Source organism: Sinocyclocheilus grahami, unplaced genomic scaffold (assembly GCF_001515645.1).
Source record: "Sinocyclocheilus grahami isolate Dianchi unplaced genomic scaffold, SAMN03320097.WGS_v1.1 scaffold1012.1, whole genome shotgun sequence".
NCBI lineage: Eukaryota > Metazoa > Chordata > Actinopteri > Cypriniformes > Cyprinidae > Sinocyclocheilus > Sinocyclocheilus grahami.
The window spans coordinates 275,390-296,596 of NW_015506191.1; the positions used below are offsets into that span (position 1 = coordinate 275,390).

The 21,207-nt window shown below is 35.0% G+C and overlaps 1 protein-coding gene across 1 annotated transcript in view; it reads left to right on the top strand.

The window, feature by feature from the left end:
- LOC107565611 (Na(+)/H(+) exchange regulatory cofactor NHE-RF2-like) overlaps window positions 1-20,748 on the top strand; it is a 32,498-nt gene extending 11,750 nt beyond the window's left edge. Inside the window, exons 2-4 of the mRNA XM_016250871.1 lie at window positions 10,354-10,417; window positions 16,602-16,802; window positions 20,442-20,748. Coding sequence (XP_016106357.1) covers window positions 10,354-10,417; window positions 16,602-16,802; window positions 20,442-20,609 — 433 coding nt within the window. The 3' untranslated portion in view covers window positions 20,610-20,748. The remainder of the gene's footprint in view (window positions 1-10,353; window positions 10,418-16,601; window positions 16,803-20,441) is intronic.
- The last annotated feature ends 459 nt before the right edge of the window (window positions 20,749-21,207 follow it).

The window sequence follows — 21,207 nt, forward strand, 5'->3', positions numbered from 1 at the left end:
TTTTGTCAGAATTCACTCACCGCTGAAAGCATCGCAGTTTTTAAGTGCAGTTTTGCACGCTCGTGAATCATCTCATGACATGATGTAAATAAGAGATTCATTGTGCAGTTTAGAGAGCTTCCTTGATTATAACGGAACTTCGTTAGATCATGAATTCGCGATGAACGAAGTTGAGTGACGCTTTTCAGTCATAAAGGGAGCGTGCTTTGCTCACTTTCTAGGGTATAATCCATTTAGAATTTGTATGAAACTTTCGTTTTTCGGACACAGGCTACACCCTGCAAAGTTTTGGGAATGACATCTGCATATTTATGCGGGATTCACTCTCGAAATAGCAGTGATTGGCAATGGACGGAACATAAAATATGTTGATTTAATTCTGGAACCGGTCCTGGCCAAACCTCCACAGACAGCGTGCGTCCCGAGCGAGATCTAATTCACGGACCAAAAGCTGTGTGTAAACTTTATTGAGATCGGGACATATCAACCAGTAATTTAATTTAATTTCCAGTAACGAACGGTAGAAATTTGGACATTAGAAAGTTGGACATTAGAAATTTAAAATCAATGTTTTGGATTCTGTGTTATTCTAAGAACAGAACTGAAGAATAAAAGTTCCGAATTGAACTTTTAACATGTTCTCATCAAGCTGTACAGCCTGTTTTGGTTCTAATTCCAACATTTGTTTTCATAATATACATTCTGATAAACTCAAAGTTTGACTATTTAACTGAACTGTGTAGAGGGATATTTTCCAGTCTTAAGAAGAACCTCCTTATTCAAAGGACATGGAAATGTTCTTCACATTATACAAAATGTCCAGTAATAATAGTTTTTGGATTTGGTGATTGGAAAAGCCATATTCTGGTGCTCCAGAACCACTCTAATTGTGTTTAGCCATGTATATGTGGGATGTCTTCCTGTAGAGGGGCCTCATATTGGCGGATATTATTGCCCATACAGACCTATCATTGGACTTGATGATTCCCCTCAGTGTACAGTTGCTTGTATTGAAACCATCCATTGACTTTCTCCAGACGTCGGTAGACTGTAGGAAAGTGATGACTCACGAAACCATACTCCCATCAGAACATTGCTCAGGGTTTCAGGTTTGGTGCCACTAACACAAATTATCCATCTTTGTGTGTTGATCTTGGATACAAAAGGTTTTTGAATAGTCGCACTGTTTGTCTTGTGAAACTCTGAGTCTTAAGTGATTCGGATCTGGGGTCATTTTTGAGGCTCTTCGTTTTGTGATATTCATTAACTATCATCTCCATTTATCATATACTATTTTAGTTTTTGTGCATCACCTACATGATCGTTTAAAACTTAAGTTTGGTGTTGGTAAAATTTTTTATGTTTTTGAAAGAAGTCTCTTATGCTCATTAAGGCTGTATTTATTTGATCAATAATCCAGTAAAACAGTAATATTGTGAAATATTATTACTATTTAAAACGGCTGCTTTCTATTTGAATATATTTTTAAAAGTTATTTATTCCTGTGGTCAAAGCTGAATTTTCAGCATCATTACTCCAATCTTAAGTGTCACATGATCCTTCAGAAATCATTCTCATATATGGATTTGCTGCTCAAGAAACATTTCTTATGATTATCAATGTTGAAAACAGTTGTCCTGCTTATTATTTTTGTGAATACATTTGCTTTTCAAGATTGTTTGATGAATAGAAAGGTTAAAAGAACAGTATTTATTTGAAATATAAATATTTTGTAACATTAGAAATGTCTTTACTGTCACTTTTGATCAATTTAATGCATCCTTGCTAAATAAAACAATTTTTATTAAATTCTTTTTTTTAATGAATTCTTACTGACAGTATTTTACAATTTGGACCTGATTGGCATGTTTTGAACTTATACAGTGGGTATGGAAAGTATTCAGACCCCCTTAAATTTTTCACTCTATTATATTGCAGCCATTTGCTAAAATCATTTAAGTTCATTTTTTTCCTCATTAATGTACACACAGCACCCCATATTGACAGAAAAACACAGAATTGTTGACATTTTTGCAGATTTCAGTTAGCTGCATATAATATGCCTTAATAGTGGGGCATATTGTCACACTATAACAGAAATTATAATTAATAAATTATATAAAATGACAACGTATCACACACATGTGATGAATTGCCCCAACAAAAATGTGGCCACCAACAATTTACAAAAAATACCTTGTCTTTAAAACACTTTCCATGTTTCTGGTTTCCACTTCTACATGTGACAACTAACCCCGGTGTCACATGACCTCATGCAGCATCTTCAGGACAGTTCGTATTTAAAAGGAGCACATTAGGAAGAGCAAAGACATTATAAAACCTTTCAGGCAGGAAATAGAGGCTGTCTTTGGAAGCAGAGGAGTCGTGTGTGTGTTGGAGGCTTTGGGAGTCCTGAGCCATAAAGGAAGGGGTCCTAGGAAGGGGTAGAAACCTTAAACTCACAGCATTTGAAGAAAGTTTGTGGGAATCACACTGAATGCTGGTCCACAAATGAGAAAGAAGAAATTGACAGAAATACATGTAGACTTTGTAATCAGAATCCAAACGTAACGAGCATGGAATGGTAATTAAAACAAATAAAAATTAATATCATAACATTCCGCACATGGATATCATTCAAATGAACAAAACACTAAGTATGTACTTCAGAAATTTGATGGCACTAATCTGGAAAACTTTGGCAAATCAAGCACTTATTTATTTGTTTGTATCTTTGTTAGTTTGTGTTTTATTTTTATTTATTTATTGATTTATATATTGTTTTTTTGTTTTATTTATTGTTTAATTTTATTTGGTTGTTTGCTTAGTTATTGCTTACAGTTTTATTTATTTATTGTTTTAGTTTTATTTATTGTTTTATTTTAGAATACAAATCCAGAAATAAAGATGTGGGAGGTTTTTTTTTAAGAATGCTGTTCTGAAATATATATATTTAATTCCCCACCAGAGTAAGTGCTTGCTTATTTTTTTTGTTGGCCTTTTAACATTTTCTTCATACTCCGCAAATTGTCAGATTCAGCAATCCGAGAAGGCATTTGGACTCCTTACATCTTTCCTTTCCCTTTCAGTTTTTCCTTCAGGGAGCTCTAGGAAAAGTTAGATGCAGAAGAAAGCATTGTGAATACTGATCCAGTCACTAATCCAGAAGATCCATTGTATGGATCTTCCATAGTACTTTATAAATATTTGACAATTTTAGGGCTGTTATTTGTCCCTGTTTCTCCAGCTGTTACTCATACGGAGGAATTACATGATCATCTGAAGCTGTTCTAACAAGATGTCACAATCTACCCAAAGTTCATAAAACAGCACACTGAACAAGCAGTGGGATACTTAGAAACAGCCCCGTTCGCATCCTTGGCTAATTGGCTCTGGGCTTGTCTGGCTTTGACCCTTAAACTCTGTTCAAGTGTTTAAATCACTGTCACATGCAAGACAGCAGCTTGCAAGACAGAAGATCTTTACTACATTTGCACATTTTCTGAAGAAAACATGAGCCTGTAAAAACTCTCCATAGGGAAACATTTTCTCCATAGGGAAATTGATTTTTATCAGTAACTGATAAACCTTAAAAAGCAGATCTACTGTGAGGCTGTTAATTGATTGCATATCCTTTCTATGCTATATGTTCACATTAATTCAACTTATTTTTTAAATAATCGATTAATAGTGGAATTGTGGTGGAAAAACTACATTACCCATGATGCTGTACAGAAAACTCCACCAATCAGAGAGTCGCAGAGAATAAATTGCAAGATATCTTTAGCCCCGCCCACTCCTATGAAGCACCGCAAATGACGTAATCAAGTAAGTCAATGTAGAATATACTGTTTCTGTAGATCCAATCAGCAACCTTTTAATTAATAGTTTTCTGTTTCTCCATCATTTTTAATTTGATTCGCAAAGCTTCATGGGATTGTAGTTCTTTCCCTCATTAAAGCCGTTAAGTACACAGTCTTGTACTTTTGTCTTTTTGTTGGATTTTCATGTTTTTTGCGTCAGATAAAAGTTTTGTAATGCTATGATTCACCTCGTAGCTGGATGGTTTGGTTCATGACTTTTAAAGCGTTAATGAAGACGTTCCAAAAAAAAAGTGGGCGGGCACTAATGCACTCTATTTGTTTGACTGATTAGGTGAGTCTTAAAGAGACAGTTCACCCAAAAATCAAAAGCCATTATTTACTCACCCTAAAGTACTTTCAAACCATATCTGTGCAACACAAAAGATGATATTTTTAAACAGCGTTTTCTTTTCTCTTCTGCAGTTAAATTAAGTCTTACAGGTTTGGAACGACATGAGGTGTGAGTAAATGATGACACAGTTTCATTTTGTGTGTTAAATATCCCTTTAACATGGAGAATCTTTTGAAAATCTTCCCCGCAATCCACTTTGGTACACGCAGCTCGCAAGCCAAGTTAGTTCAAGCTGTGGAACGAGGCTGTTTAAGACAGTTAAACACGCTTTGCTCGTCCTGAGGTGTTGACAGTCATCTGGGTCAGAGAACGGGAGATCTGGAGCGATGCTGGACTGACCTACTTCCACACGCGCTCGTGATGAATGCCGGAGATGGAAACGGATCCCGAAGTCTCTGGTTCTCCAATCTTTTTTTCTTCTGCTGGCATAACTGAAACCCATCTGCTTCGGCATCCCACATCTGTCTAAACAAACACGATACGACTGAATGTTTGAGTGCAAGAGATGTGTGAGGATAAACTCGGGCCTAGATAGTCATGGCATATAGTGTAATAACGTCCATGAGCGGTGTGTTGAAACAGAAGCATCATGGGAAAGTTAGACCCATGCGTCTGAAGGTTCGTATGACAGTCAGCGTTTGCATGTCTTGGTACGAGACGCGCCTGCATGCTTGAACATCAGTCAGTGTGCTTGGTTCATTAGTGGACTAATATCCCTGTAGGCATGTGCACCAGCCAAACCTGCTCTTAAAGGCCATTTTGGCTCCATATTTCCATGGAAACTAACTCAAAGTTATGCGCTTTCAATTTCAATGCGCTGGTGTGTGGTTTCACTTTATAAAAATGATTCCTATGTGGTCCTGTATTGTTTTTGTTGCCTCTCTGCTCTTTTTGACTCATCACTGTTTGGCTGCATTATGCCGTTTGGATTCGTCTGTCTCGTATAAATATGTTTGTTGTGATGCCAGAACTCAAACAGTCTTATATGAAACTAGACCTTTTTAAAGTTCAGCTGCTCACAGTATTGTAATTAGTATAATTGCACTGAGGTAGTCATACTGTAGTGATACTGAAATCTAAATTAATGCTTTTTTTGCTGTATATATTATATATACATACATACTATATATGGGTAGTTGACAGATATACCGCAAATGTGTCCTATGGTGTGACAGCAAAAATTTTGAAAAAAATAACTAACAATGAAGATAAATCTCTTTTATGCTATTTGTATATTATTAACAAGAAATTAATTATTAATAATGATTCATTATTGTTTTCTAAATTTTGCTGTTACACCATAGGACACAAGTACGGTATATTATGTCAACAACCCATAAATTTTTGTTGCTATATATTATATATACATACACACACACACACATTACATATTAACATAATAAAATATAATAATATAATATAATGTTCATAAAATATTACAATTCATTATTGATTAATTATAAGTATTGATTTTAATAATTATAATATAATGTTCATAAAATATTATAATTGATTATTGATTAATTATTTTATATTGATTGATTATTTTAATTATAATACAATTATTATATTATATAATATAATACAGTATAATATAATGTAATATAATTTTCATAAAATATTACAAGCTATTATTGCTTAATTGTAAATATTGATTTTCATAATTATAATATAATGATTATATTATATAATACAATGTAATATAATGTTCATTAAATATTACAATTTAACATTGATTAATTATAAACATTGCATTTAATAATAATATATAATCCAATATAATTATTATATTATATTTAGTGCTGTCAAATGATTAATCACGACTAATCGCATACAAAATAAAGGTTTTTGTTTGCATAATATATGTATGTGTACGGTGTATATTTATTATGTATATATAAATACACACACATACAGTATATATTTTGAAAATATTTACATGTCTATATTTATATTCATATAATTTATATGATAAAAAATATATTTAAAATATAAACAAACATTTTTCTGAAATATATACATGCATGTGTGTGTATTTATATATACATAATAAATATACACAGTATACACGCATATATTATGCAAACAAAAACTTTTATTTTGGATGCGATCAATTGCGATTACTCGTTTTACAGCACTACTTATATAGCAGTCATTCTTGAGACGTGGGACAAAACGGGTCCAGCAAGGGTAACTGCTATTAGCTTTAAAAAATACAAATATTTTTTAAATTTTAAATGTCATGAGGTTGCTTATATGATTAAACTCACTGGGCTCCAATGTTGTCAAAATATTTTTTTGTGTCCACAGAAGACAGAAAGTCATAGAAGTTTGCAAGGAAATGAGGGCAAGTAAATGATGACAGAATTGTTCATTTTCATGTGAACTGACACTTTAAGCAGGCAAATCTTTGTGGTGCCGCCGTAACTCGGCATAGTTTTGGTTTGCAGACTCTCATGCTGAGGCTTTAAACATTAGTTCTGGTTTATGTGTTGTTTCTGCGCACCACTGTACCTCAGGAGCTACATGGCTTCTCTCTCTCAGTCTGAGCTCCTCCTCGTTATTCCCCCCATGATCCCGCTGTGTGGAGTCCAGATGTGCAGGTCTGTGGAGCATTCTTGAGCGAGTGGGGTTCAGGCCGGGCTCGAGGAGCTCCACTGAGGGGGAGGGAGCGCAGATTCTATTAAAGGGTCAGATGTGTGGCAAAACAAGGCAGGCCTCATCCCTCTTAACTGGGTTTGTTGGTCTTTTCAATAACCAGAGCGGCGATGACTGTCTGCAATGACGACATTAACCAGACCTGTTTCACAAACTGAACGTGCTACTCGTGTGACTGTAAGTGAAAGCCATGGCGGGACGCCCAACACATCACTCATTGCCCTGCCTGCAGGTCCAGGATTGGAGAAGCATGCTTGGAGGGACTTTAGAGATTTTTTTTTTTTATTCAATTTGCATTTTTTATATGAGTTTTTTTCATTATTATTATTTAGTTTTCAGTAGTTGTTGTCTATATTAATAATAATAATAATAATATAGAGTTTGTTGTTGTTTTATTTCATTGGATTTCAGTAGTTGTTTTCTCTATATTATTATTAATTTTGAGTTTTTTTTTTATTTTGTTGGATTTCAGTAGTTGTTTTCTTTATATTATTATCATCATCAATATAGTTTTTTTGTTGTTGTTGTTGGTTTTCAGTAGTTGTTTTCTCTATATTATTGTGATTAATATATTCAAGTTTTAGTATTTTATGGCTGCTAAATTAATGTTTAACAGTGTTAATTTTCTAGTTTTTTTTTGCCATCTAGTGGTATTTTCAAATTTAGTAAGATTGATTTATTTGAAATGAATGCTTTTATTAATCAAGGATGAATTAAATTGTTAAAAAATGATAGTAAAGAGATTTATAATGTTACAATTTTTTGATAAATTTTTCTTTGTTTTTGTTTTTTTGTTCTTTTAAACTTTCTATTCATCAAAGAATCCTGCAAAAAAAATGTATCACAGTTTCCACAAAAATATGAAAAAGCATGACTGTTTCCAACATTGATAATAATAACAATAAATGTTTCTGGAGTAGTAAATCAGCATATTAGAATGATTTCTGAAGGATCATGTGACACTGAAGACTGGAGTAATGTTGCTGAAAATTCAGCTTCGATCACAGGAATACATTACATTTGAAAATATATTCAAATATAAAAACAGTTATTTAAAATTTTACAAATATTTCACAATATTACTGTTTTTACTGTACTTTTGATCAAATAAATGCAGCCTTGGTGAGCAGAAGAGACTGCCTTCAAAAACAAAAAACTCTTACTGACCCCAAACTTTGTCTGTATATTAAGATGGAGTAAGAGAAAGCATTTCAACATAAAAAAGAAACTGTGACTCTCAACATCATAACTGAGACCAAACAACTGTGCTATGGCCTCTTCATTCAATATGGTTTTGCGTGTATGTTTCTGTGTACCATTGATTAAAAAACCTCTGCTGAGGCTGGAAGCGAGGAGATTGTAGACACATCTAGTGATCACACACCGAGGATGCGAGGAGCTTGTGAATGCAGAGCGCTGATGTGATGTAACCGTGGAGGTCACGCTGCGTAGGCCTCACGCTGTCTCTCTCTCCAACACATGGTCCTCCTGACAAACACAGCCCAAGAGAGGAGCCTAATGAAGCCTTGACACGTGTGAGAGCTTCAGTTGTGTGCATCACTGGTTTGTCTTGAGGATAAGCGTCAAGTCTCTTATGTTCACCAAGGCTGAATTAATTTGATTAAATATGTAGTAAAAACATTAAAATAGTGAAATATTATTACAATTTAATATTATTACATTTATTTGAATATATTATAAAATGTAAGTTATTCCTGTGATGCAAAGCTGAATTTCAGCATCATTACTCCAGTCTTCAGTGTCACATGATCCTTCAGAAATCATTCTAATATGTTTCTTATTATTATCAATGTTGAAAACAGTTGTGCTGCTTAATATTTTTGTGTAAACTGATACTTTTTTCAGGATTTTTTCATAAGTAGAAAGTATTTTCCATCATCTTTTAATCAATTTAATGCATCCTTGCTGAATAAAAGTATTATTTTTTTCCTCTAACAAAAGGAAAATAAATAAAATCTTACTTCAGATTGACAGATTCCTTGTGGCTGTGATTGTGAGTAAAGGTCAAAGATACCGCCCCATGCTGGTTTGGATGTAACATCACATCCTGAATGGTTAAGAAATGAAGTGGACATCATGCATTACAATAGTAACAGGTGTAACTATAGGTAGGCATCATAACAGGGGTTCAATTGTGTATTACAAGAACATATATAAGGTGTATTACGTGGCATTATAATCATTTACCGTCATAATGCATAATATTAAAAGTCTTTCAATTAGCATAATCCATATCCTCTCATGTTTTATCATGTGTGTTACCCAAACAATTTGTTAAAACTGCATTTCTGGTGTTGTTACACTCACAAAACATGTTTTTAGGGAGGAAGTCATGTCGCAAGTAGTTGGGAATTTGGTCTAATTGATTCAACATGCTTGCTAGTAGTCACACGGCTACGAGGGGGGCCTCGTAACACGACACCGCCGTGCCTAGATGTTTTCAGCTCGGGAAATTTAAAGGGGTCATATGATGCCCATTTTCCACAAGTTGATATGATTCTTTAGGGTCTTAATGAAAAGTCTGTAACATAGTTTGGTTAAAATTTCTCAATGGTAGTGTAAAAAACACAGTTTTTACCCTGTCACAAACAGCTCTTTCAGATCAAGCTGTTTTTGTAGCATTTCCCTTTAAATGTTAATGAGCTCTGCTGACCCCGTCCCTCTCTTCAGAGCTGCTCTCAGAGAGACTGTTTACTTTAGCCGCATTCATTGTGAAACTTACTAATTAGCACATTATTAGGAAAGGCGATTTGCAAAGATTCATTACAAAACATTATACTCACTTCTTCTGTAGATGAGGCTGGATCACGAATGATTAGCGCGAACATAGACGCATTTAGGCAGATCGGGGGCACATTTCCTTCAGAAACAAACGAAATCCACTGCGTTATCAGCGGCTCAGATGTCAGGAGTAAATGACGACTGCTATGTTCATTATTACATCCAACAACAGAACACCTCAATCACTTAGGATTCATTCTTGTCTACATCTGCTCCGGCGGTTAAACAATGGCGGACTGATGACAGCTCACTCAGGGCGGGTCTAAGGTAAGACACCAGTCCATTCTGTGCTGAAACACTACTGTCAATCAAACTATCGTGGGAGGGGAGGCATCTGAGATCGAGAAAGGGGAAAACATTTAACTAGATTTAAAAAAAAAAAAAAAAACCCAGTGGATTTTTAGCATTATAGCGTGGTTGTGTACACACACTGCCAACACACATTTCAGTTCAAACAACTTGTAAAAGTGCATGTAGCATCCTATGACCTCTTTAATTGGTTGTGAATAATGCTGAAGTGAAACATTTTCGTTTTGGAGTAACTTTTTTGAGGACTAATAGACTTAACAGATGTTATATAGTTAGAGCTGACTCGTGCCCAAAATACAAGAGCATTTCACGATCGGTTTGTATGCCGGAAAATCCATATGATGTTCATACGTGTGTATGTGTTTCCAGTCTCCTCCTTGCTCTGATCTGTGCACTTCCTGTGTTTCCTGCTGGGGGTGAAAGGCCCGTGTCGGTTTGTCTATCTGCAGAGCTGGGGGCCCCTCTGTCGTCTGAGTCCCGCGTCGTGTCAACGGCTGCAGGTGGTGCTGTTGTGTGGAGCGTGTCTGTGCTGGACTGATAACGTGGGTGTGGGGCTGTGGAGCATCATCAACATACACAAACGCACATTATAAACGTGTGAAGAACAGCTATGCAGCAAATACACCAACCACGTGAAGTAATGCGCATATAGTTTAGAATCGTATGAATTGAATCAATTATAGTTCCTATTAGGTGCATTAATGATTCTTTTAGGTCTTTTTTGGCCTTTTTCATATATCCTGAACTATATATCAGAAATAGCTTTATTGCCAGTTATGTTTACCAGTGTTGGGGAAAGTTACTTTTAAAAGTAATGCATTACAATATTGCATTACTCCCTAAAAAAAGTTACTTAGTTACTTTTTATGGAAAGTAATGCGTTACATTACTTTTGAGTTGCTTTTTAAATTTGGACAGGGCTTGCTTATTTGTTTTTAATTGAAAAAAGTTCTTCTTTTACAAATGTAAAAACCCTTTTCACAATAAAAGTGAAATGAATACACCTCAGGCTGAAGGAAATGTAAATTCATGTCTGTTCAGTAGAGGGCGCAGCTCAAACAAATTGATTACGTAACTGATTACGTTAAAAAATTGGGTTACGTAACTCTACGTTACTTGTAATGCGTTACTACCCCCAACACTGATGTTTACACATACAAGGAATTTGTTTTGATGACAGAAGCTTTCACAGCGCAACAGAATGACAGTGACAAGATACAGATAATAAAAAGAATAAAAAAGAACAAGTTAATATTACACAATACTTAACGAACAAACCAATGTGGTAGCATTTCATTCATTTATTTTTATACAGTACTACTGAACTTCTGTTAATTCACTCTTTAGAGTCATTTATTTGGGAATTGGACCACACTGGTTGTGTTGTGCTGAATGTATTTGATTCTCTAAAAAGAAGCAACTCATTAGATTGCGAATCAGACTGCACTAGTTTCATAGTACTAAATGTTTTTGATTCATGAAAAAGAACCAGCTCATTAGAGTCATTTGATTGAGAATTGGACTGCACTAGTTACGCTGTAGTGAGTGGTTTTGATTCACTAGAAAGAATCATGTCATTCAAGTCATTTGTTCAGGAATCAGACTACGCTTGTTGTACAGTATGTTTTTGATTCTTTGAAAAGAAACTGATCATTAGAATCATTTGATTGAGAATTGGACTACACGTTTTGAGGTGTACTGAATGTTTTTGATGCACTAAAAAGAACTGACTCATTAACTGAGTCAACTGAGTCATTTGTTCGGGAAACAGACTACACTGGTTGTGCTGTACTGAATGATTCTGATTCACTAAAAGAGCCGGCCCATTCAAACCGACTCATTGGAATCATTTGTTCAGGAATCAGACTACAATGTTTGCACAGTTCATAAGAGTCATTCATTCTGTAATCAGCATGAAAAACGCAGTGGTGGACAGTACTGGAGTAGTTTTACTTCGTTATTGTACTTAAGTACATTTTTCAAGTATCTGTACTTTACTGGAGTAGTTTTATTTTGAGTAACTTTTACTTTTACTTCACTACATTCCAAAGCATAAGATCGCACTTTTTACTTCACTACATTTCATAAAACATATCGTTACTCCTTATAATATATCACGTGCTCCGACACGCGAATAATTTTAACCATTTATACATCCACAATATACAATTATAAACCTTTATACTTCCAGAAAATACCCTCAATTTTCCTATAATATATAAAATGACAGTCTAAGCCAAGGCACTTCATCTGATCCTATGTTAAAAAGCATTTATTTTAGTTTTGCTTTCCACATATAATCACTAAATTGCACTAAAGTGCACAATGTTTCTTTTGGGGTTTCTAAAGTACTTCTTGTCTGAACATCCTCTGTCTGTCATGTGTCTTAGAAGTGTTTCAATCTTGAAGTTCTGATATAGTAGCATATAAGCATATATGTTTTCAGACATATCAGTTTTGGAAATGCTGTAATCTGTTCTTCCTACAAACAATGTGCGTTTGTCTCCAGCCAGTCAGATCAACTTACATACGGCTGTCAGTCAAACGACTCTCATCCCAACAAACAGGTCAAGCCACAGGAAACACAGACAGAGACACAGACATTAACCATTTGTCTGGAAACTGATCCTCCGAGCTCTTAAAACGTTTTTTCACAAAACTGTATCATTTGCATTTTCAAGCATAATAGATCGCATGCCTGACTGTGCCATTATAACAGTTTCATTCACGAAACGCTTTAATCGCTTTTATCCGAAACAATCTTATTGTCTTTAAAATAAAATAAAAATCAGTCTCACTATACACTGTAATATGTGAAATGTGAATGAAACATTATCTCAAGGAGGTTTTTTTTACATAACTAACCCTTAAAATGTATAACACACACACACACACACACACACACACATACATATTGTTTGTGTTTTTGCCATCACTCTTAATCAGGGGTGTGAAGTAACGAATTACAAATACTCACGTTACAGTAATTAAGTCGTTTTTATCAGTAATTGTACTTTTTTGAGTAGTTTAAAAATTGTGTACTTTTACTTTTACTTTTACTTGAGTACATTTTAAGTGATGTATCGGTACTTTTACTCCGCTATTTTCCTCCGTTTGTGGTCGTTACATGCTTATTTTAATTTTATTTTTATCCATCAACGTGACTGGATAGATAGTAATAGGCCTGGTGACTTTCGTCAAATCAAATTGTGCACAGAAAACTTTAACCGCTAACTGTTTATCATGGCTGCTGGAAGCGCATTCTTCAAGCATCAATTCAGTCACATCTTCCTCTAACTTAATGTTACGGTAAATTTCGGATTTCTGCTTACTAAATGATTTGTATATAGGCTATGCTTGCCTATCTACACGGCCTGAAATTTGGTGTGAGGTTGCGGGTATTGCATACAGTATTATGTGTTAACTAAGTTTGAGCGCGTGATGCGCACTGTGAAATTGAGGACCAATCTGTACCTTATTGATGACCCGTGGCGTTAATATACTGCATCTGTGCCAGCGCGTGATGTAATAAAACTGCAGCTCGTTAATAAACGTTTTTTTTTTTATCTTAATCTATTTTATACAATCCGCCTTCAATTAGTAAGTGCACTCGCGCATATACAATTTTCAAGTTCAACACTTTTTGTTCCATTCAGTTGTGGATGCTGCTGATTCACCGAGACCGCCGCGGCTCAGCAGAGAGACGGGTGTGTGTGTGTGTGTGTGTGTGTGCGCGCGCGTTCCTTTTAGTTTATTAAATAGTTCAATCGTCTCTGCTCTGGATGCATATAGGACGTGTCCATTCGATTTGGTCAGATGCTGAATGAATTTTAACCTTCATATCAAGCTATAAAAACTAAAAGAAGGATTGCAATGCAATGGCTTGTTTAATTGTGACTTTTACAAACATTGAACTGGATTCTTATTCTTATTCTTCTATTAAACCATGGCCTCCATGTTTTTAGGGTGCGATAAGTGGTTTTCAGGGTGTTTATTTCCATCTTCTTTTGGAGTTATGAACAGAAAGGTAAGAATTTCAAAAAGAAAAAAAAAAAATATGAGCACTAGTAATTGTGATGCATGAGCATACACCACCAGATATGCGGGAGTATGTCATCTTGTAACCTGTGAAAAATGATTGTGGTTTCTTTCTGTGGTGACGTGACGAGTATTTTTGCTCATGTTTGAGAGTTTCTCCTCTGGCAGGCTGATAATGCGTCACGTGCTGCTGTTATTCACACATCCAGCATCTTTCTGTTCTTCTGCTGGCCTTGCGGTCAGTTTTTCACATTGTCAAACAGCGTCCTTCGTGGTATTGTTGTGTATTTTTCCACTCTCCGTCTTGGAAGAATGGCAGATTTCCTGGCTTGGTTCTTGTTATTGGTTGGTCGTGGCATTTGTAACCTTCCATTACACATTTTTATGAGGAAAACTCGTGTATTCAGATCACAATGGTGGAATTCATTGTGAAAGTAACCCTGTCGTTATGTTTTCAACAATATAGCTCACAAATGCATTTCATTTTGTGTTCATTATCATGATTTCTGAGTTGTTTAAGCAGTGGACTGGTAACCAGGATGGTTGATGGCTGATATAACAGCGATTTTATGCAAATAACATTTATTTGCATTTACAATTGTTCATAGCGTATGATCCTTATTCAAAATGAATACAAGCATGTGTAATAAATAAGATGTTATTTAATTAATTATTTTTAAATGAACACAAATTTTTTCAAGTCCCCAAAATTTACCTGAAATTCATTCATTAACTTTGATGAATTCTAGGTGCAGTTAACACTTTTAATCAGCCAATCAAATAATGGTCATCTGCTAAATGAATCATTGTATATACAGAGCTGGGTAGATTACTTATTGTTAGGCTAGATTACAAATTGTAATCCATTACTGATCCCAAATTACATGACAAAAATGATACTAAGTAATGTAATCCATTACATTACATCTACTTTTAGATTACTTTTGATCTCATTTTTCATATTGATTTAAATAGGATAATCTTACCATATGTACCATATTGACATAAAAATACAAAGAGTAAGAAAATATATTCCATTTGTTGCTATAACAACTAGGGTTGTGACGGTGAGGAAATTTTCCCACCGGTTAATCGAGTGACAACACCGGTAATACCGGTATCACCATTGGGGTGGGGTGTTTCCCTCTTTTCTTCGCTTTCAAATTGCTTGTAAAAGTGCCGTGCGCATTTTACTTTCACTTTCAAATTAGCAGCAATTCGGCGTTGATTCAATTCAAACAACAACAACCTCAAACTCATAGAACTTTTATTAACAAAACAAATAAAAATACACCATATATGCCTAATAAAATAACAAATTACTTAGGCTACACAAAGTTTAAATAGGTATATAAAACTGAAAATCAGCAAACACTGTGGAACCAAATAAGAAACATAGAATGTTTATTAGCAAAACGAATAAGAAAGCTTGGAGGCACGGCATATACACCTTGATGTAAAATAAAATAAATAAAATACACAACGTATAAATAAAGTAATCAGCAAACACCGTGGAACCAAATGAATAAGAAACTAATGTTTAAAAAAACTTCCAGTCAATAGGCTTTTCCAAATCTAAAATATTGCCAAACAGGCGCTTTTGCATTTCCTTTCTAAACAATCTTCTGCCATCGTCTTGTCTTTCTCACCTCACTCTTGTCAGTCAGCTCGACTCACTCTCCTCACGTGATAAATCAAATCTGACTCCTGCTCCGTGGTGCACTTTCGTTCACGCACGGTTCGGCACGCTGCATTGTACGTTTAGTTTTTAAAAGTGTCTGTCCTCTAACTGAACTAGGCTAAATGATTTTTGTTACTATAAAAAATCAAAACGACGGTGGGGGGCAGTGGTAGGCAAATGACATAACCGGTGTTGCGGCTTAACACTGGTATAACCGAAAACACCGCCTATCGCAGCAAGCCTATCAATAACATGAAGTGCATTAAACATTATATTGCGTCAAGGTTTCCTAAACTGGGTTTGTAAAGGAACTGCAGGGGGATTACGAGTTTAATGAAAAGCTAATAATTAATTAAATCATGAAAATGTTTAATGTTTTTAAATGTAATCTAATTACAAGTACTTAATTTTTGGAATCTGATTACGTAATCCAGATTACGTGTAATCATTTACTACCCAGCTCTCTCTCTGTGTGTGTGTGTATACTGTGTATATATAAGTTCTTAAATCAGGGCACAAAGTCTTAAATTCATAGTCACAGCAATAATATTACATACACTGCAAAAAATTAATATCTTCCTCAGTGATGCAAAATGAAAAAATGAAGTCTTGTTTTTCTGAGAAATTGAACAAAATTGAGTTTATGCTTAAAACAAGAACAAATATCATTGGGGCATGAAAACTTCCTTCCACTTTAAATTAAGTGTATTTTTCTGACCTTATTGGCAAACTCTCTTCGTTTTGATCAATTTTAAATTAGCCTGCAGTAACCTCTCTCTTTCTCTCTGAAATTATGGATGGAAAGACATGGGCTAAAACTGAAATATTACTGTGAAAAACTTAGTTTAGCTGGAGGCTTATTCGTATCTTAAAGTGTCTTTATTTTTTTCTATCACAGGAGGTTCAGCCCTCATCGGAGTCCTCGACCCGGGACCCGTCTGAGCTTCTGCCGAGGCTGTGTCATCTGGTGCGGTCTGAGACTGGTTACGGCTTTAATCTCCACAGCGAGAGGTCCAGACCGGGTCAGTACATACGAGCTCTGGACCCCAGCTCGCCCGCTGACCGCGCAGGACTCAAACCTCAGGACAGACTCATAGAGGTGAGATCTGATTCTGATTCTGCTGAAACCACTGTTCAGCTCTGTCTTTATAACTTTATTTAACTTTCAAAAATTAGTTCTGTTAATCAGAATTTTAATTGAATTTGTTTTTCTAGTTCTATGTAGGGATTATGCAAGATTTTTTAAATGAAAATTAGCATAAAGAGTGTTTTTAAAGAATGTTTTTTTTGTTTTTGTTTTTTCATTTTTGAAAAATCATCATTGAGAATAATGGGAATTATGACAAAGTAAAGCAAGACTTCCTTAATTTTCATGCAAACATTGTCGCAATGCAAAAAAAGCTGAATGGTCCTTAAAAAAAGCCTTTATTTTATATAATTTCTTATTTCTTTAATTTGATTTTGAGGTGAAATATGGCCCTGACAGCATGATCTTGACCAGTTTTGTGAGTCACCAGTTCAGAGAAACTTTCTCCCCCATTGCTCTCCACCGTCAGCAGGGTTTAAATTGGGCCGGGGCCGTCCAGGGCTCCAGGGCTCGACATAACGCTTCATTAACGCCAGACAAGTAACATGATTAAAACATCAGCAACCAAAAATAACTATGTAAACATTTATTTATTACATTTAGAGTAAGTGGTGAATAGTGGGTATCTAATGTATATAATGCATCTATTGACAGTATAAGGTTGCGCTGCTGAGGCGAGGCTCCCGCAGCCTCTCCAGGAGAAATCAAAACGCCCAACACTAAGAAACTCAGCATCCTGAGGTAAACATTCAAAATGGAAAGTTTTTATATTTAAAATACAGTTAGTTAGGCAACATCACACAACGTTTTCACTATTACGACTGTTTAATAGTTCTATAAACAGTTCAATAAGCAAATACAATAATATTAGGTCACTTACATTTTAGGCAGAAACAGCGCATCTCACAGCAACCAGCCGATTTCATTGCTGATTGGGTCCGTGTTTTGAATGAATCGGTTGAGTCAAAGTTTCATTAGCCCATGCAGAAACATCTGATGAATCTGCCGTTTGAACGAATAGTTTGAATGAACGCCTCAATGACTCACTCATTAAACGCTCACTACTGGCACCTACTGGCATTTTAATTTAGTTGAAAAGTATCATTTCCACCATAATTTCTTGTTTGTATATTAAAAAATATTTAAAATAATCTCATAATAATTATTTAATGCAGTTGTATTTTTCAGTGTCAATGATTTCATTTGATAACGTATAGATAATCACATTATTATAATTGAATTTATAGATCAAATGAAAGTAATTTGAAATTAAAGTATTAATGAGATTAGTGGGAAAATGCCCTCTATATAGGTTAAAAAAATGCCCTTGGATAAAATATAAAAAAACACGCAGATTTATGTCACACCTGATAGAAAACCGATGAGAATATTGCTTCCGAATAAATAATATTTGCAAAAAAACAACACACACACACACACACACACACACATATATATATATATATATATATATATATATATATATATGCTCGATACCATAGAGCCGCCTCACATAACAAATCCCAATTTAACCCCTGACCGTCAGTATAAGAGTGAGAGTCCTGCCCCCTTGAGTTTTCAGAGACGCACCTCAGGACACTGATACCTGAAACCCACCGGGCTGCTGTTAATATTTGATGCTGTTCAGCTGAGTACAGCACACGCTCCATCTGTCCTCGGGACAAACACTCAGATGAAATCACCTTCAGCAGAAGGGGAGCGCGGGCGGCTCTTGTGCCCTTGTTTTTGTTTTGATTGATTTGGTTGTAATTTCGGTAAAAAGTCTTCCTCACCGTCTCTCCTCTGTTCGGCTTGTTGGGAACCTAATTATACCACAAAACATGTTGCTAAGCAACCAATAGCAGGGCACTATAAGGCAAAACTGACTGAACAGGTTTATCAGGGATAAATAAAGCTTTTACATATGATTAAAGTCACTGAAGCTGAAGTGAGGATTCTCCCCAGAATAATCTACTGATGAAATGTTTTTATACTGTAGATCATCACTGTAACTCTACTCTCTTTTAATGTTTATGAAAAAGCAAAAATAAACCATGGCAAATGGCAATACTAACCATTTTTTGTACCAGGATGTAGTACAATACCATTTAAATACTTTGTGAATTCAGTTATAAAATTAGATGAAAATAATATATATTTTTTTTATATTATACAAATTATTTAAAAATATTTATCAAAAATTTTGACATCAGGGTTTGGTATGGTTTCAGTACAGCAAGGGGAAAAACTAAAAAGATATATATATATATATATATATATATATTAAACATTAGACAGTGGTTTACTGAACAAACTGCTCTTTCTTTAAATAAATTCAATTAAATTCAAATTTTCTTGGGGATAAAAATCTACCTCAGCTTCTGCTCTAAACGATAAACTATCTTTTAAGTTACTGAAGGTTACAATTAACAACAGAGCCTAAACTTAATTTAATTACTATTTATTTTTAAACATAACAATCAACACTCAGCTTTTTAAAAAAACAACTGCAAACATAAGCATTATGCAGTTTTTAAATTACCTTCTAAATGATCAAATTTCGATTTGTTGTTGAAATATATTCATTTACACAGTGGTTGTCATAACTTGTTTCGTAACAGATTTAATTAAACATACATTAAATAAGACATCACTAACAGGTCAAATATAATGAGAATATGCTCTAATATTTCACAAAAAGCTCTTCTCTGTACTTTATTTCTCTAGCAAATAATGAGCTGTGGACACTGATGACTTGCCTGAGGTAGGCTTCTATACAGTAATCAAAGAGCATCAAAACGGCATTTATTGTTTGAATTTCCTGAAAAAAAATGGACATAATTTGAAAGATGACACTTTATTTCTTAACAAAAGTTCAAATATATAAAACTGTGAGTTTCCAGTGAAGTTCCACTCATGCAGTGGTTAATTTGTGTACTCATGCAGTGTATTTTTTCGGGTACACATGCGTACCGAAAACCTTTTATTTGTCAGTAAACATAAGAATCATTGAATAAAAGCTGTGTGTGTGTGTGTGTGTGTGTGTATACATTAAATAAGACGTCACTAACAGGTCAAATATAATGAGAATATGCTCTAATATTTCACGAAAAGCTCTTCTCTGTACTTTATTTCTCTAGCAAATAATGAGCTGAGGACACTGATGACTTGCCTGAGGTAGGCTTCTATACAGTAATCAAAGAGCGTCAAAACGGCCTTTATTGTTTGAATTTCCTGAAAAAAAATGGACATAATTTGAAAGATGACACTTTATTTCTTAACAAAAGTTCAAATATATAAAACTGTGAGTTTCCAGTGAAGTTCCACTCATGCAGTGGTTAATTTGTGTACTCATGCAGTGTATTTTTTCGGGTACACATGCGTACCGAAAACCTTTTATTTGTCAGTAAACATAAGAATCATTGAATAAAAGCTGTGTGTGTGTGTGTGTGTGTGTGTGTGTGTGTGTGTGTGTGTGTTGGAGTAATAAATCCAACATATACAATTTAAAAGTTGTTGCCATTACCATGATAAATATATAATATATATATATATAGTGCACAAAATGCATTTAATGACAAATACTCAGTATTTTATGAATACTGTAATATGGCTGTTTGAAAGTGTTATGTGTGTATTTATATTTTGTAGTTCTCGAGGGAAAGCAGCAGTCATCTTCTCGACCCGTTTGAAGAAACAGGTCTATGTCTGAGCCCCACTGCGGCGGAGGCTAAAGAGAAAGCCCACGCCAAGCGCACCAGAAAGAGAGCGCCCCAGATGGACTGGAACAAGAAGCATGAGATCTTTAGCAATTTCTGAGTCTTCCTCCCAGAGCCCCGGACACGTGACTGCTTTTGATGAAAAAGAGGCACCTATTTTTGTAGAAAATGAAAACTTGAAGCATAAAAAGTTGAAAAACACACCCAGAGGGGATGATATGAGTTACGTCTTATGAATGGCTAAGAAAGTCACAAATCGATGGTCTTGCTGCTCGTATCTGCGTCATTTCGTGTTCATGCTGTTTATTCAATATAGCACGTTGACAATAACGTACAAAATGGAGTACAAACGCCAAATGAGACTATAATACAGAACAGCATATAGACTGTGCTTTTGCAGAACTCGACTGAACAAAATAATGTTATTCGATTCAGGACCAAATGAATGAAGCTCCTTTTATGTCGTACATGTTAAATGTGAATCATCTGAAGAATTAGAATTGTTCTTTTGCCAAAGACACAACCTATAATCGACCTGATCCACTGATGTCTTATGAGTTTCAGTTGCTTTGAAGGGACGTACGTTTCACTGTTGGACATCCAGTTTCTAGGAATTACTGAGATTTCAAAAAAGGAGAAACTGGAGTGACCCAGAAATGAGAATCTGCACTTCTTCAACACTAGAGGACGCTGCTTGT